Source organism: Chiloscyllium plagiosum, chromosome 3 (assembly GCF_004010195.1).
Source record: "Chiloscyllium plagiosum isolate BGI_BamShark_2017 chromosome 3, ASM401019v2, whole genome shotgun sequence".
Classification (NCBI taxonomy): Eukaryota; Metazoa; Chordata; class Chondrichthyes; order Orectolobiformes; family Hemiscylliidae; genus Chiloscyllium; species Chiloscyllium plagiosum.
In genome coordinates, this window is record NC_057712.1 from 93,708,648 (window position 1) to 93,723,282 (window position 14,635).

The following is a 14,635-nucleotide window of genomic DNA, read 5'->3' on the forward strand; positions in this document are numbered from 1 at the left end:
GCTGAAGCTTGGGGCAGCTGCCGCCAAGGCGCGGTGGGAAAAGACCACCGTCTAACATCTGCCTGCCTAAAGAAGAACAGGAGGCCTACGCAGTCATTTGGGCTCCGCTGGCGCCTCAGCTCAATGTAATCGCACTAACCTGTGAATAGGAATGATTACCCTGTTTCGATACGCAAAGAAATGGAATGTTTACAGAATGATGACATATCCAATTGTATAGATTAAATATATATGAATAAAGTATATTTTTGAAATAAAAAAAAAGCAAGCATAAAGATCCACCAAGAGCAGGTCAACACAACTAAACGATCCTCCAATGTCCAATCACGATCCAGCAATGATCTTCACTAGCTCTAATGACTCAAAGCTCCACTCTTGATCCTCGTATCTCCCCTGCCACTCACCCAAGGCTGGAATCAAACCTGGGATCCTGGTGCTGTGAGCCACCGTGCCACCCCAAAATGCAACATCTCACATTTATCTAAATTAAATTCCATCTACCACTCCTCGGTCCATTGGCTCATCTGATCAAGGTCCCGTTATACACTGAAGTAACCTTCTTCGCTGTTCTCTACACCTCCAATTTTAGTGTCACCTGCAAACTTATTAACCATTCCTCCAATGTTCACATCCAAATCACTTATGTAAATGACAAAAGACAGTGGACCCAGCACTGATCCTTGCGGCACACCACTCGTCACAGGCCTCTCGTCAGAAAGCCAATTCTGCACTACCACTCTCTATCTTCTACCTTCGAGCCAGTTCTGTATCCATGGTAATCAGTCTACCATGAGCAACCTGTTTAATGCCTTACTGAAGTCCATATTATCAACTAGAATATTGATAGAATTGTGGAAGCAGATTAGAACATAGGAGGGTACTGTATAAATACTTTAATGAATGAGACAAGCAGGGCTTTGTGGAAGAAGACATTTCAGGATGAAATGAAGAAATATCCAGCACAGCCTCTAGGGCTGAATGGTAGCGCCCATTGTGTTGCATCATTCTGTTCCGAATCACTGATTGATTGGAAAGCTGCAAGAAGTACATGACACACACTCATGCACCCAACAATGTCTCAGTTTACAAAATCAGAAGTTGCTGGAAAAGGCTAGCAAGTCTGGCAGCATCAATTCTGAGGAAGGGTCACTGGACCCGAAATGTTGACTTTGTATTTGTCTTCAGAAGTGCTGAGCTTTTCCAGCAACTTCTGTTATTGTTTCTGATTTACAGCATACGCGGTTCTTTCGATTTTTCACGTCTCAGTTCAGTTCGGTGCGCTGAACGCCAAATTTACAGGCGCTATCAGTCAACAGCTGTGGCAGCGGTACCTCTGGAGCAGGGGGCAAGTGTTCAAGTCCAGTCTGCTCCCTGCAGATGTGTAATTGGGGAAAAAATATGTATCAGATCTTCATTCCATAATAGAAAAGAAACGATCAAGAACGCATTGAAAAGATTATAAACACCACCCACCCAACCCCCTCGAAGCGCAGCAAATGAGCTATTCATGCCACGTTGCACAGACACACACACACATAGACAGACAAGGCCATCCACAGTGTTGCGTTGGTGTCAGGGTGGCCCTGGCAGCTGTCACTCACACTCCGGGTGAGGCAGCGGAGCTCGCGCACTCCAACATTCCATTCCAAAGCACGCGTGCGCGAAGGGAGACAGCGCAATGATTCGGGAGGTGGGGGGGGAGGGGAGCTGTCAGTGCGCGTGCGCGGCCTGGGGACATGGTGACGGCGCTGGCCTGGGAAAAAAAACTTTGTCACGTCGAGTAAGGCGAAAACAACACGGCGCGGATGAGCCGTGAGCAGCATGGCCAGGCATAGAAATGTCCGCGGACTGAAGTATGACGAAGGTACTGAGCACCAGCCGCATCGGGCGCTGATTTGTTCTCAGGTTATGCCGCTGCCCCGGAGCCGGTGGCCGCTCGGGCCTGTAACCCTGCTCCACTCTGCAGTAAGGGGGCAAGCTCAGCGCTGGGCCTCTCAACCACTCACTCATTCACTCACTCCTGCTTTAACCCAAGAACGAAACCTGGTCGTGGTGCAGACCGCTAGAATCATAATAATTAGTTATTATTAGTGCTTGACAATTAATCATTCGACCCGCTGTTGATTTTGTGCAAATCCAGTGAAGTAGTTGCTGCATACACATTCCCCAGATGCTGTTGGGATGAACGTTTTTATTTAAACTGAAATAGTGACAACCTAAGTACAGTTTAGCTTTTGAGGATATGGTTTAAATTGCTTACTTCTTGAGTACTTTCTTATGAGGTATTAGCCCGAATAAAATATTTGACAGACTTTCAACACAGTACAGAGCTGAAAATGTGTTGCTGGAAAAGCGCAGCAGGTCAGATTTCAACACAGTACAGCCTTGTTTATAAAGCTTACTTCAACAAAATAGAAAGTTGCAGTTAGCTTTGTGAATCTACACTTAACAAAGTGTTATCAACAACAGTACCACGGAGTGGATAATGAATTTTTCAATTTCTCATTCTTGGTTTTTCTTTTAATTAGAAATACTTCAACATGGTGTCTTGTATGAATATGCTGTGAAGTGTTTCAAATATGCCATATGTATTTATGACACCTAGAAGTTTTTACGACTAACGTCGTGACTAACTGTACTTAAGTTATGTAGACTACATTTACTTAAGTGCATGATTTCAAATAAAGCTTAATTTAGACAAAGTTGAGCAGAGATAAGCCACTTTTAAATTTAGTAATACAAGACAGAACATTTTCATGTTTCCACCAAGCTTATTTCATGTATGGGGCTATTGTACTGCATGAAATATCTAATCAGCAGTAAGATTTATGTTATATCATGCCCTTAGATCATCACAATTGTTTTAACACTGCTTGATGGAGCAAAGATCAAAAGTACTCCATTTTTAAAACAAATCTGTTTATGAGATATGGATGCCACTGACTAGTCCCTAATTGCCAGGGAAAAGGTCATGGTGAGCTGCCTTCTTGAACTGCTGTAATCCTTTGTGAGTTGGGACATCCATACTGTTGTCAGAAGTGGAGTTCCAGAATTTTGATTTGGTGGCAGTGAAAGAATGGCAATAGAGTTCTAAATCAGGATGAAGTGTGGCTTGAAGGGAATGTGCAGATTGTATGTTTCCTTTGTTTCATCTACCATTTTTAGTAGAAGCTGAAGGTTTGTAATGTGCTGTGAAATGAGTCCTAGTGAGATTTTATTGCATTTTGTAGGTGGTACACTGCTGACATTAGTTTTTTATAGAATCCCAACAGTGTGGAAGCAGGCCATTTGGTCCATTGAGTCCATACCACCCTTCAGAAGAGACTCCCAATCAGACCCACCCCCCTACCCTATACCACGACCCTGCCCTATACCTGTAATCCTGCATTTATCTTTGGCTAATCCACCTAGTCTGCACATCTCTGGATACTATTTAGCATGGGCAATCCACCAAACCAGCACCTCTCTGGACTGTGGGAAGAAGCTGGTGAAAACCCACACAGACATGGGGAGAATGTCCACTCGTTCAAGATTGGAATCAAACCTGGGTCCCTGGCGCTATGAGGCAGCAGTACTAGCCACTGTGCAACCTTCTGCTTTGGTGAATGCAATGTGAATTAAATAGGCTGCTTTGACATGGATGCAGTTGATCGTCTTGATTGTTAGTGCTGGACCAATCCAGGCAAATGGGGAGTATTCCCTCATGCTTGTAGATGTAGATGACTTTGTACCTTGTTATGTAGACAAGTATTGGGGACAGAGGAGGGGAATTACACTGCTTAATTCAAAGGCACTAGCTTGCTCTATAGATTAGATTCCCTACAGTAACCCACCCAGACCCATTCCCCTACATTTACCCATAACTAATGCACCTAACACTATTGTAACCATATTATTTATATGGCTCGTCCAGTTCAGTTTTTACTCCGTGCTAACCCCACAATGTTGATAGTGAGAAAATCACTAATGGCAATTACTATGAATCTTGAGCGGTGATGGTTAAGTTCTCTCGTTGGTGATAGTCATTGCCCAACACTTGTGCAGTGCAAATATTACCTTCTAAACAACAAGTATTCCTTTAGTTATTCACTGCTTGGAATGTTGTAGGACAATGGTACTGGGCATGTTAGCTGAGCGAGGTTACCTCATGACCTTTTCCCACATAGTTTAGACTAGTCTCTTGTTGTGATGTACTGTTAACAGGGAAGCTCATGCAAGGTTTGTAGCTCAGGTTGAGGTTTAGGGTGTAGGTTTGTTCGCTGATCTAGCCAAAGCAATTGGTCATTTGACCTGGCTCGATCAAGGTTTCCCACTTTGTGCATGTTTCTTAATTGTCACGTGTACTCAGATCTGTCATTTAGTTTCTCTTCCTATACAAACTTGTGCCATTTTATTGCTGCTAATCTGATTAAGGACATGTGGTGTTTTTGTAATCTCAATACTAATTTCTGTAGAAAGACAGTTTGTTTGCAGCAATAAGGGGAGTAGCCTGAGAGAGTTCTTAGGGGTAAGAGCAGGCACTACTACTATGCTAATGGTTTTAAAACCTTTCCTCAAGCCTGGCTTGTAGGTATCTATGTTATAGTGTAACATTGATGCCATGGTAAATAAAGGTAATAATTTAAACTAAATTGGGTGTAAGACTTTTATATTCCAGAAGAGTACGATCTCCGAGGTGAACCAAGAGAGGCGTTTCAGTCGAGTCCGTTTGGGATTCACTAAGTCATCTCAAATAGGTACTTTAACAGTAAGAGCCTGGTTGAAGGATTGGTTAGCTCGCACAACAGAGAAGAATATGGTGCGTCCTGGTGTAATGTGTTTCGTCAACATGAATTGGCTATAGCGTGATTGAAGAATTGTGGCCACTATTTGGAAAGTGTTGAACTTTCTGCTGAACGGGTATAGCGATCTTCTACAGAATGATTTTCGGTAGCGTGAGCTTGCAGTGAAATGCAACTGTTGCGTTATACCAAAACGCACTGTAATTGAGTCATTTTCAGTTTGGCAAGCAGTAAATAGCAGAGTGCCATAGGACTCAGTGTTTGGATCTTGGCTATTCACAATCAATGTAAATGATTTGGACGAAGGGTCCAAAGTGTATAGTAGCTAAATTTGCAGATTAAGTTGTAACGAAGAGGTAAAGACTCTTCAAAGGAATTTAGGTTGTGAGTGAGCAAAGTTTGGCAGATAAAGTATAGTGGGGAAAATGTAAACTTGTCTGTTTGAGCAGGAAGAATAAAAAAAAAATTACATCGAGACAGTTTCCAGGACTTGAGGAATAGAGGGATCTGGGTATCCTGTTGCATGAATCTAAAAATGTTTGACTTCAAGCCATTAGGGACGTAAAACAAATTAGATTAGATTACTTACAGTGTGGAAACAGGCCCTTCGGCCCAACAAGTCCACACCGACCCGCCGAAGCGCAACCCACCCATACCCCTACATTTACCCCTTTAACCTAATACTACGGGCAGTTTAGCATGGCCAATTCACCTGACCCGCACATCTTTGTGACTGTGGGAGGAAACCGGAGCACCCGGAGGAAACCCATGCAGTCACGGGGAGAATGTGCAAACTCCACACAGTCAGTCGCCTGAGTCGGGAATTGAACCCGGGTCTCTGGCGCTGTGAGGCAGCAGTGCTAACCACTGTGCCACCGTGCTGCCCACTTTGTCCTTTATTACGAATGAAATGGAATCCATAAGAAGAAACATTTTACAACAGGTGTATATGATCTTAATGATACTAGAAATGGAGCAGTATGTACACTTTTGGTTGTCTTATTTAAAAAGTATGTAACTGTATTAAAAACATTACAGAGAATGTTCACTTGACTCATTCCTGGTATGAAGCACTTGTCTGATGAAGAAATGTTGAACAGGTTAGACCTTTACCCAATGCAGTTTAGAAAAATGAGATCATAAAATTGAAGCAAATAAAATCTCCAGGAGACTTCCTCCTGGTATCCGATTTGTTAGGGACCCTAGAGCTAGAAGTCAAATGTTTTAAAGTAAGAGGCCTCCCTTTTAAAACAGATGGAATTTATTTTCTCTCAAAAGGAGTTATTAGTCTGGAGTTTTCTTCCTCAGAAAGCAGAGGAGGCTGGGCTATTAGATTTATTCAAGGCTGAGATTAAGTCTGAACTAACAAGGAGATGAGGATTAAGGTAGAGGCAAGCATGATAGTGGAAATGAGACCATAGCCAAAGTCTGAATGGCAGAGTGGGCTCAAGGCCAAATGGCCTACTCTTCTGCACACCAAGATTGGAAACTTTAAGTTAAACACTAAGTATAGAATCCTTTACTAAAATACAACATCAAATATCTGTGACAATAGGCCACTTTACTACTTGAACCAACACAACAAGGCTGTTGGGAGAAGGTGAATCGACGTTTCGGGCATAAGCCTGAAGAAGGGCTTATGCCCGAAACATTGATTCTCCTGCTCCTTGGATGCTGCCTGACCTGCTGCGCTTTTCCAGCAACACATTTTCAGCTCTGACCTCCAGCATCTGCAGTCCTCACTTTCTCCTGTTGGCAGATGCAAAGTTTTCTCCTTTTGTGTTAATGAATTCTACCGATAATCAGTAAAAATTGTTTCTCCCTTTGTTCTAGGAGGTAGTTGGATGGATTTTATATTTGAGCACCTATTTTCTCATTTTCTCCAAAGTCCTGTTTAACGTATTTGATCTTTTATGATCTCTCTTCAGTCAAACTATTCTTATTTGTTAATGTGCTGCACTTTGTTATGGCCAAATTGGCTTTCTGAGCACTGGGTGATTATATTGAATTTAAGTGAAGTAGTATCTTTCATTGGTGTACGTATTGATTCATTGGGGTCTTGTATAGACATGGTGTTCCACCTGAAGAAATGATGGCCATAAAGGTATATCATAACTCATCTGAACAGATTGATAATGAAGTTATTAATGTTTTTATTTTTAACATACTGCTTTTTGTACTGTTTTCAAATTTCATTAATATTTGTTTATTGTATCATTGTAAGAGGGTGATTTATTCTGTATATTGAGGAGGCAAACATAAATGCCTGTTTCTGTTACTGGCAGCTGGGCTTGGATTCTTTATTTCATTATGATTGTGAATAGGTTGAACCCTAAAGTGCACGAACATTTGTGTGCAAAATTAGCATTTTTAAAAATGTTTCTGCATTTTATAGACGTTAATCAGAAGAGGTGCTCTACCAGAAAGAAGTTGTAGTTTAACTTTGATGCAGTTATGCATTGTCTGGTTGTGGTGTAATTGCCTTACTAAACGAATAGTATCTGAATTATTTAAGAAAAGAAATCTGTGGGATCTCTTCCACTGGAAGTGATTCTGTTAGATTGCTCTAATGACGTCAAGGATTTTTAAAATACGCTTTGAAGAATTATTGATGCGGCTACATGGAATTTCAGTCATATAAGTCTCTCCTGTATGCTGCCTCTCTGGTCCTAGAAGACAGTACAGAACCTTCTTGGGGAAAGCCAGAAGTGTCAGTTTATGTTGGGGTCAACAATGTAGGGACAAAGAGAATTAATGTCCTGTTGTTGGAGAGAAAGTTAGAACCAGGACCTCAAAGGTAACGGTATATCAGTTATTCTCAGTGAAAGTAGAAATTGGATATTGCAGGATAATGCTTGATGAAAAAGATGATGTTAGCAAGACTTTCAAATGATGGAATAAGTATTGGAGAATGAAATAGGTCAAGTGGAGAATATTACATTGGGGGCCAATATGGGAATAATGATTATAGTGTTATAATGGAGAAGGATAAGGTGCAATCTAGAATAAAAGTAGTTAACTGGAAGTGGGCTGATTTCAGTGGTTTGAGGAGGAATTTGGCCAGTGTAAATTGGAGTAAATGACTGGCAGACAGAAAAGTAAAGGAGGAGCCTTTCAAGAGGTTCAGATGCATTCCACAATTCGGGAGTAAGATTAAACAAAGAGCTCCATTATGTTCCATAATCTCTTTGAAAGATAATCAAACTCCATAATACCCATCTTTGCTCTATGTCTCTTAATAGCTTTGACTAATACTCTATCAGTCTCAGTTTTAAAATCAATAATTGATATAGCATCATTTCCCATTTGCAAAAGCGAGTTTCAAACTTCTACGACTCTCGTCCCATTAAGAAGTGTTTGCCAATTTTACCCCTGAAAAATTTGGCTCAAATTGACTGAGACCCTGGTGTTACAAATGTGAAGTTTATAAAATGATGCTTTGAGACTGTCTCTTACAATTTAAAGTGGCGATGGGACAGAGTTCATTTGTCTTGCTGGATTTTGAATGACAGCAAACGTGTGTAGTTTGGTAGCTATGGGGATGAGGGGTTCAAGTCAAGAGACTTACTGAGAAAACACAACATGTTCGCGCATGTGGATAATGGGAAGAGCATCTGTGCTGATTGGATATACAGTTGCTCTTTAGGTTTCTCGCCAAGGTGATGGGAATTTTTATAACTTGAAGCTATCTATTTTATTCCAGGATAAAACAGAATTGGAAGTCTTGAATTGGTGTTAGTTAGCAATTTCTGCTTTGATACAAGGCGCATGTGATTCTTGTTGTTTTCGAGATGAACTTAAAAATGGAAGATTCTACAGAAAGCCACTGTAGTATTGAGATTCTGGCATTTCTAACAGGTCCCTGAATATTTTGATATGAAGTTAGTCTTCTGGAATTTGAGGGAGAGTGTAAAAGGATGGAAGTAGCAGCAGTCCTTCCTTCTCCAGATGTAGAGAAAATGCTGCCCTTCTTATTTATCAGCCACAGAGAAGGTGGGAGTATGCACTTGTTTTTAGAGAGAGAGTTTGTGAGGATCCAGAGGATATGGCTGGCTCATTCTAAAACATACGAATCTCCAAATGAAGCCACTTAGAATAGAATAGAACAGAATAGATTCCCTACAGTGTGGAAACAGGCCATTTGGCCCAACAGGTCCATACTGACCCTCCAAAGAGTATCTCACCCAGACCCATTCCCCTACCCAATTACTCTACATTTACCCCTGACCAATGCACCTAGCTTACACATTCCTCAACACTATGGACAATTAGTATGGTCAATTCACCTAACCTGCACATCTTTGGACTGTGGGAGGAAACTGGAGCACCCGGAGGAAACCCACACAGATAGTCGTCCAAGGCGGGAATTGAACCCGGGTCCCTGGCACTGTGAGGCAGCAGTGCTAACCACTGAGCCACTGTGCCGTGCTTCTGGGATTAAAGGTTAAATGGCTGGGAAAGAAAAGAGAAAGATATCATCTGGAGTGTAGAATTGCTTTCGACTGGTTCTGGGAGAATGAAGTGCTTACTTAAAGGACACTGTAAAGATCTTCAGTCCTATTGAATGAAGTTTCTTTCTTGTAACTTCTATAGTGTAAGTTACATACAAAACGTGGTCAATGTTTTTATTTTTTACAGTAAAAAAGACTTAATACCTGAAACCTTGTTATTTGATTATTTCAGTCAGTCACAGGAAATTCATTTATCTTTTTAAAAGTTATTTGTTGCAAAGTTTATTGTAGCACAAGTCCTAGACTTCTGGGTGTCAGTGAAGGTGAGATGGCCAAAGAGCAGCGATGTTTGCTCCAATGGCGGTGGCGCAGTGGAGGGGACTCATGTCTGGTCACCTGGTCCATGGTGGAGCACTTAACAAGAAGGATGATAAAATTGAATACCTTATCTTTATTTCTTTATTTTTTTGTCTTTATATTCTATGTTCTGTGTCTTAAGATGGCACCAGAGAGTGGTGAAACTATACAACACTTTTCGATGTATTTTCTAGCAAAGTACACATAACAGTAATTCAAATCAAATCTCCAAACAGCAGAATTAGTTTCTCCCATTGTTTCCTTTAACATTTTGAAAGCTTTGTTCAAATTGTCTCCAAATCTTCATAGAGAATATAACTCCGGTTTATTTAATTTCTTCTTGCACCTTTACCCTTGAAATTCGAGTCATAGAGATGTACAGCACGGAAACAGACCCTTCGGTCCAACCCGTCCATGCCGACCAGATATCCCAACCCAATCTAGTCCCACCTGTCAGCGCCCGGCCCATATCCCTCCAAGCCCTTACTATTCATATACTCATCCAAATGCCTCTTAAATGTTGCAATTGTACCAGCCTCCACCACATCCTCTGGCAGATAATTCCATACACGTACCACCTTCTGCGTGAAAAAGTTGCCCCTTAGGTCTCTTTTATATCTTTCCCCTCTCACTCTAAACCTATGCCCTCTAGTTCTGGACTCCCTGACCCCAGGGAAAAAACTTTGTCTATTTATCCTATCCATGCCCCTCATAATTTTGTAAACCTCTATAAGGTCACCCCTCATCTCTGACGCTCCAGGGAGAACATCCCCAGCCTGTTCAGCCTCTCCCTGTAGGTCAGATCCTCCAACCCTGGCAACATCCTGGTAAATCTTTTCTGAACCCTTTCAAGTTTCACAATATCTTTCCGATAGGAAGGAGACCAGAATTGCAGGCAATATTCCAACAGTGGCCTAGCCAATGTCCTGTACAGCCACAACATGACCTCCCAACTCCTGTACTCAATACTCTGACCAATAAAGGAAAGCATACCTTCTTCACTATCCTATCTACCTGCGACTCCACTTTCAAGGAGCTATGAACCTGCACTCCAAGGTCTCTTTGTTCAGCAACACTACCTAGGACCTTACCATTAAGTGTATAAGTCCTGCTAAGATTTGCTTTTCCCTGCCTAACTAATGGTGACAGAGCTGCATGCAGTACTCCAGCTGTGACCTAAGCAAAGTTTTGTTTCGCTGAAATTTGACTTTGTGTTGAATTCAATTCAATCAGTTTATGTGAACTATTAGTGTTTTTAAAAACTCATTTCAAAATTATGACCATTTGGACTGACAGTTCCTATTTTATACACTGTGTATAAGCTGATCCCTGTTTTTGGAGGGATTTTGGATGGTTCAAAGGTTGACTTATACGCCGTGATCTTTTGTGCATACTGTACAATATCTGGCATGCTGACATTTCCTCTACTGTAAATACTGACGGAACTTTGGGAGGCAAAACCAAACTCGCAACTCTGAGGTTGATGGATTGAAGAGTAGGATAAAGCAGAAAAGTCATGTATAACAGCTGTCAGCTTGATAATACATGGGAGAATTGGGCTGAATATAAAAAGCACAGAGAAGTGAGAGAGGAACTGAGAGGCAAATACATCGTACAAAGCTAGATTGACAGCTACATTTAAAGAAAAACCAAAGATGATCTATGCAATCACTAACAATAAAAGGACTCTCCGAGAAGTAGCGTGGTGATTAGACACCATAATGGAGACCTCTTGGTGCATGACGAGACATGGACGATGTGCTTAATGAGTACTTTACATCAATGTTTCCCAAGCAATGTGATTTTGATAAAGCGATGGAAATGGAGGAGGTTGTCAGGACAGTGCTTAAGTTTATAAATATATAAAGAAGAAGTACCAGAATGTCCTGAATACTAAAATTGGATTAGTCACCTGGTGCAGATGGGATGCATCCCAGGTTGCCGAGGAATGCTGAGAAGTTGCAGAGGAACTAGACAATATCTTCAGTTTATCTGCAGTTACAGGGATGGTGCCAGAGCAGTTGTTATATCCTTTTTCAAAATTGGAGAAAGCCAAGCCTAGTAATGACCATAAGACATAGGAGCAGAAGTAGGCCATTTAACACATTGAGCTTGCTCCACCATTCACTGAGATTATGGTTGATCCAATAATCCTATCTTATCCCTATAATCCTTGATTCTCTTACTGACTAAAAATCTGTGTCTCAGCCTTGAATGACCCAGCCTCAACAGGCCTCTGTGTTAAATAATTTCACAGCTTGAGTATCGACCCTCTGAGAGAAAAATTCATAGTCATACAGCATGGAAACAGACCCTTCAGTCCAACTAGTCCAGACCCACCGTGTTCCCAAACTAAACTTGTCCCATTTGCCTGCATTTGGCTCATATCCCTCCAAACCATTCCTATTTATGTATTTATTCAAATGTCTTTTAAATGTTGTAACTGTACCTACATCCACTACTATCTCTTACAGTTCATTACCACACATGTATCACAAACTGTGTAAAAAAGATTGCCTGTCATGTCTTTTTTAGAACTTTCTCCTCTCACCTTAAAAATGACCCCTACTTTTGAACTCCCCCAACCTAGGGCAAATACACTTGCTCTTTACCTTATCTATGCCCCTCATGATTTTAAATAGCCAGTAATGTAAGAGGTTACCCCTAAACCTCCTATGCTCCAGTGGAAAAATTCCAGCCTATTCAGCTTATTTTTATAATTCAAACCCTCCATTTCCAGCACCATCCTGGTAAATATTTTCTGAAACTTCTCAAATTGCAAATATCCTTCCGCTAGTAGGGCGACCAGAACTGCACACAGTACTCCAGAAGAGCCCTCGTCAATGTCCTGTGTAACCTCAACAAGATATCCCAACTCTTATACTCAAAAGTCTGAGCAATGAAGGAAATTCTTCCTCATCTCTGTTCTAATGAGCCACTCTTTACTCTGAGATTATGACCTCTTGTCTGAGACTCAAGGTTTCGAGCTTCCCCAAAAGGGTCATTGCCTCTCTCTCATCTACCCTGTCAAGTCCTCAAAATTTTGTAACTTTCATTCTGCTAAGTGCCAGTAAGTACAGGCCCAACCTCTTCAACCTCTCCTTGTAAGACAATCTCCTCATACCTGGAATCAATTTAATAAATCTTCTCTAGGCTGTCTGTAATGCCAGTATATGTTTCCTTGATAAGGAGACCAAAACTCTTCACAGCATTCCAGTCTGACTAATGCATTGTATAGTTTTAGCAAGACTTCCCTATTCTATATTCCAATCCCTTTCAAATAAGGATTGACATTCTATATGCCTTTCCTATTACATTGCTGAACTTGTATGCTAGCCTTTTGTGAATTATGCATGATGACCCCCCAAATCCTTATGTGCTTTTGCTTTCTGCAGTTTTTCTCAATCGATCTCTGGAATAAACACACAGCAGATTGACTCAGTTGAGAGTGTTGGCAAGTGAGTCCCAGCTGACAGCTGAATTTCAGTTTCTGATCCCTTTATAGAGAGTAAGTTGTTGCTCAAAAAGCCATAAAAAGTCCGTGGGCAGTTGTAATCATAATGGATGACGAGGATAAATTTGTTTCATTGACTATACACGAGGTGAATGAAATGCACACTGGGTCACAGCTTTGCCTAACACCTACGCTTTATCTGTAAAAATGGCCCCGAGCTTCTATGCTAACGTTTCTGTTTTGGGCCTGTGGCAGTGCTTAAGCGAGGCTGAAGGAGCCCTAACCCTATCCTATTTCACTGCCTGGGTACCTAACAACCTTTAGCACTAAACATTGAGTTCAACTTCAGAATGCAAAACTCCTCCTCTCCTGTTTGTTATCCTCTCCTGACACCCCTAGGTCCTGTTTTGTAAGGGTTGCTCCCAACACAGCCAAACTATTTACAACCTTTACTCTTGTTCGGACCAGACCCAGAATTTATCTCTCTCTCTCAATTTACCATCAACTATCTTTGTGTACCTGTCCTTTCTTTCTCTCAGCACTGTCTCCTTGTACTCTATTCACTGCCCCACACCACTCCCATCCCCACCATTCAGCCCCCAACCCCGTCATCAGCATGATTTTTAGTTCTGGCAAAGGGTCACTAGACTTGAAACATTAACTCTTGTTTTTCTCTCTGCAGATGGTGCCAGACCTGCTGAGTTTCTCCATTACTTTGTTTTTGTTGCAAAATCCAGGTGGCTGTGTTATGGATCAGTGCAAGTGCAGACCTGTAGCTCCTGATTCACACTCAGTTCAGTTGAGAGTGTGGTGCTGGAAAAGCACAGTAGGTCAGACAGTATTTGTAGAGCAGGAGAATTGACATTTCGGGCAAAAGCCCTTCATCAGGAATGAGGCTGGTGGGCCGGGGGGCTGAGAGATAAATGGAGGGGGGTGTGGGCGTGGGCGTGGTGAAGGTACCTGAGAATGTAGTAAGTAGGAGAAGGTGATATAAAAGACCCCACCACTCGGGATATATTTCCCTCCCCACCCAGATCAGCTTTCCAGAGAGACCATTCCCTCTACAACTCCCTTGTCAGATCCACACCTCCTCAGCACTCACTCCACTCCTGGCACCTACCCTTGTCACCACAGGAAATGCAAAACCTGGGCCCACCCCACCTACTTCTAAGGCCCCAAAGGATCCTTGCACTTCCAACTGAAATTTACCTGTACCTCCACAAATGTCATCTACTGAATCCGTTGTACACGATGGAGTCTCCTCTACATTGGGGAGACAGGACGCCAACTTGCGGATTGGTTCAGAGAACATCTCTGGAAGACCTGCAGCACCACCCCACTGCCCTGTGGCTGAACAATTCAACTCTCCCTTCCACTCTGGCAAGGACATGCAGGGCCTGGGCCACTTCCGTTGCCAAACCCTAATCACCTGACATCTGGAGGAAGAATGCCTCATCTTCTGTCTTGGGGATCTGCAATCCCAAGGGATCAATATGGATTTCTCCAGTTTCCTCATTTCCCCATCTTACCCCAGTCCCAAGCCTTCAACTTGGCACCGTCCTCTTGACCTGTCCATTGTCTTCCCGATTTAC

At 42.0% G+C, this 14,635-nt stretch overlaps 1 protein-coding gene across 3 annotated transcripts in view; it reads left to right on the plus strand.

The window, feature by feature from the left end:
• The first annotated feature begins 1,702 nt into the window (after nucleotides 1–1,702).
• hbs1l (HBS1-like translational GTPase) overlaps nucleotides 1,703–14,635 on the plus strand; it is a 172,192-nt gene continuing 159,259 nt past the window's right edge. For all 3 annotated transcript variants that reach the window (XM_043686247.1, XM_043686253.1, XM_043686256.1), the window contains exon 1: nucleotides 1,703–1,864. In XM_043686247.1, the coding sequence (XP_043542182.1) occupies nucleotides 1,822–1,864 (43 nt within the window). In that variant the 5' untranslated portion in view covers nucleotides 1,703–1,821. The remainder of the gene's footprint in view (nucleotides 1,865–14,635) is intronic.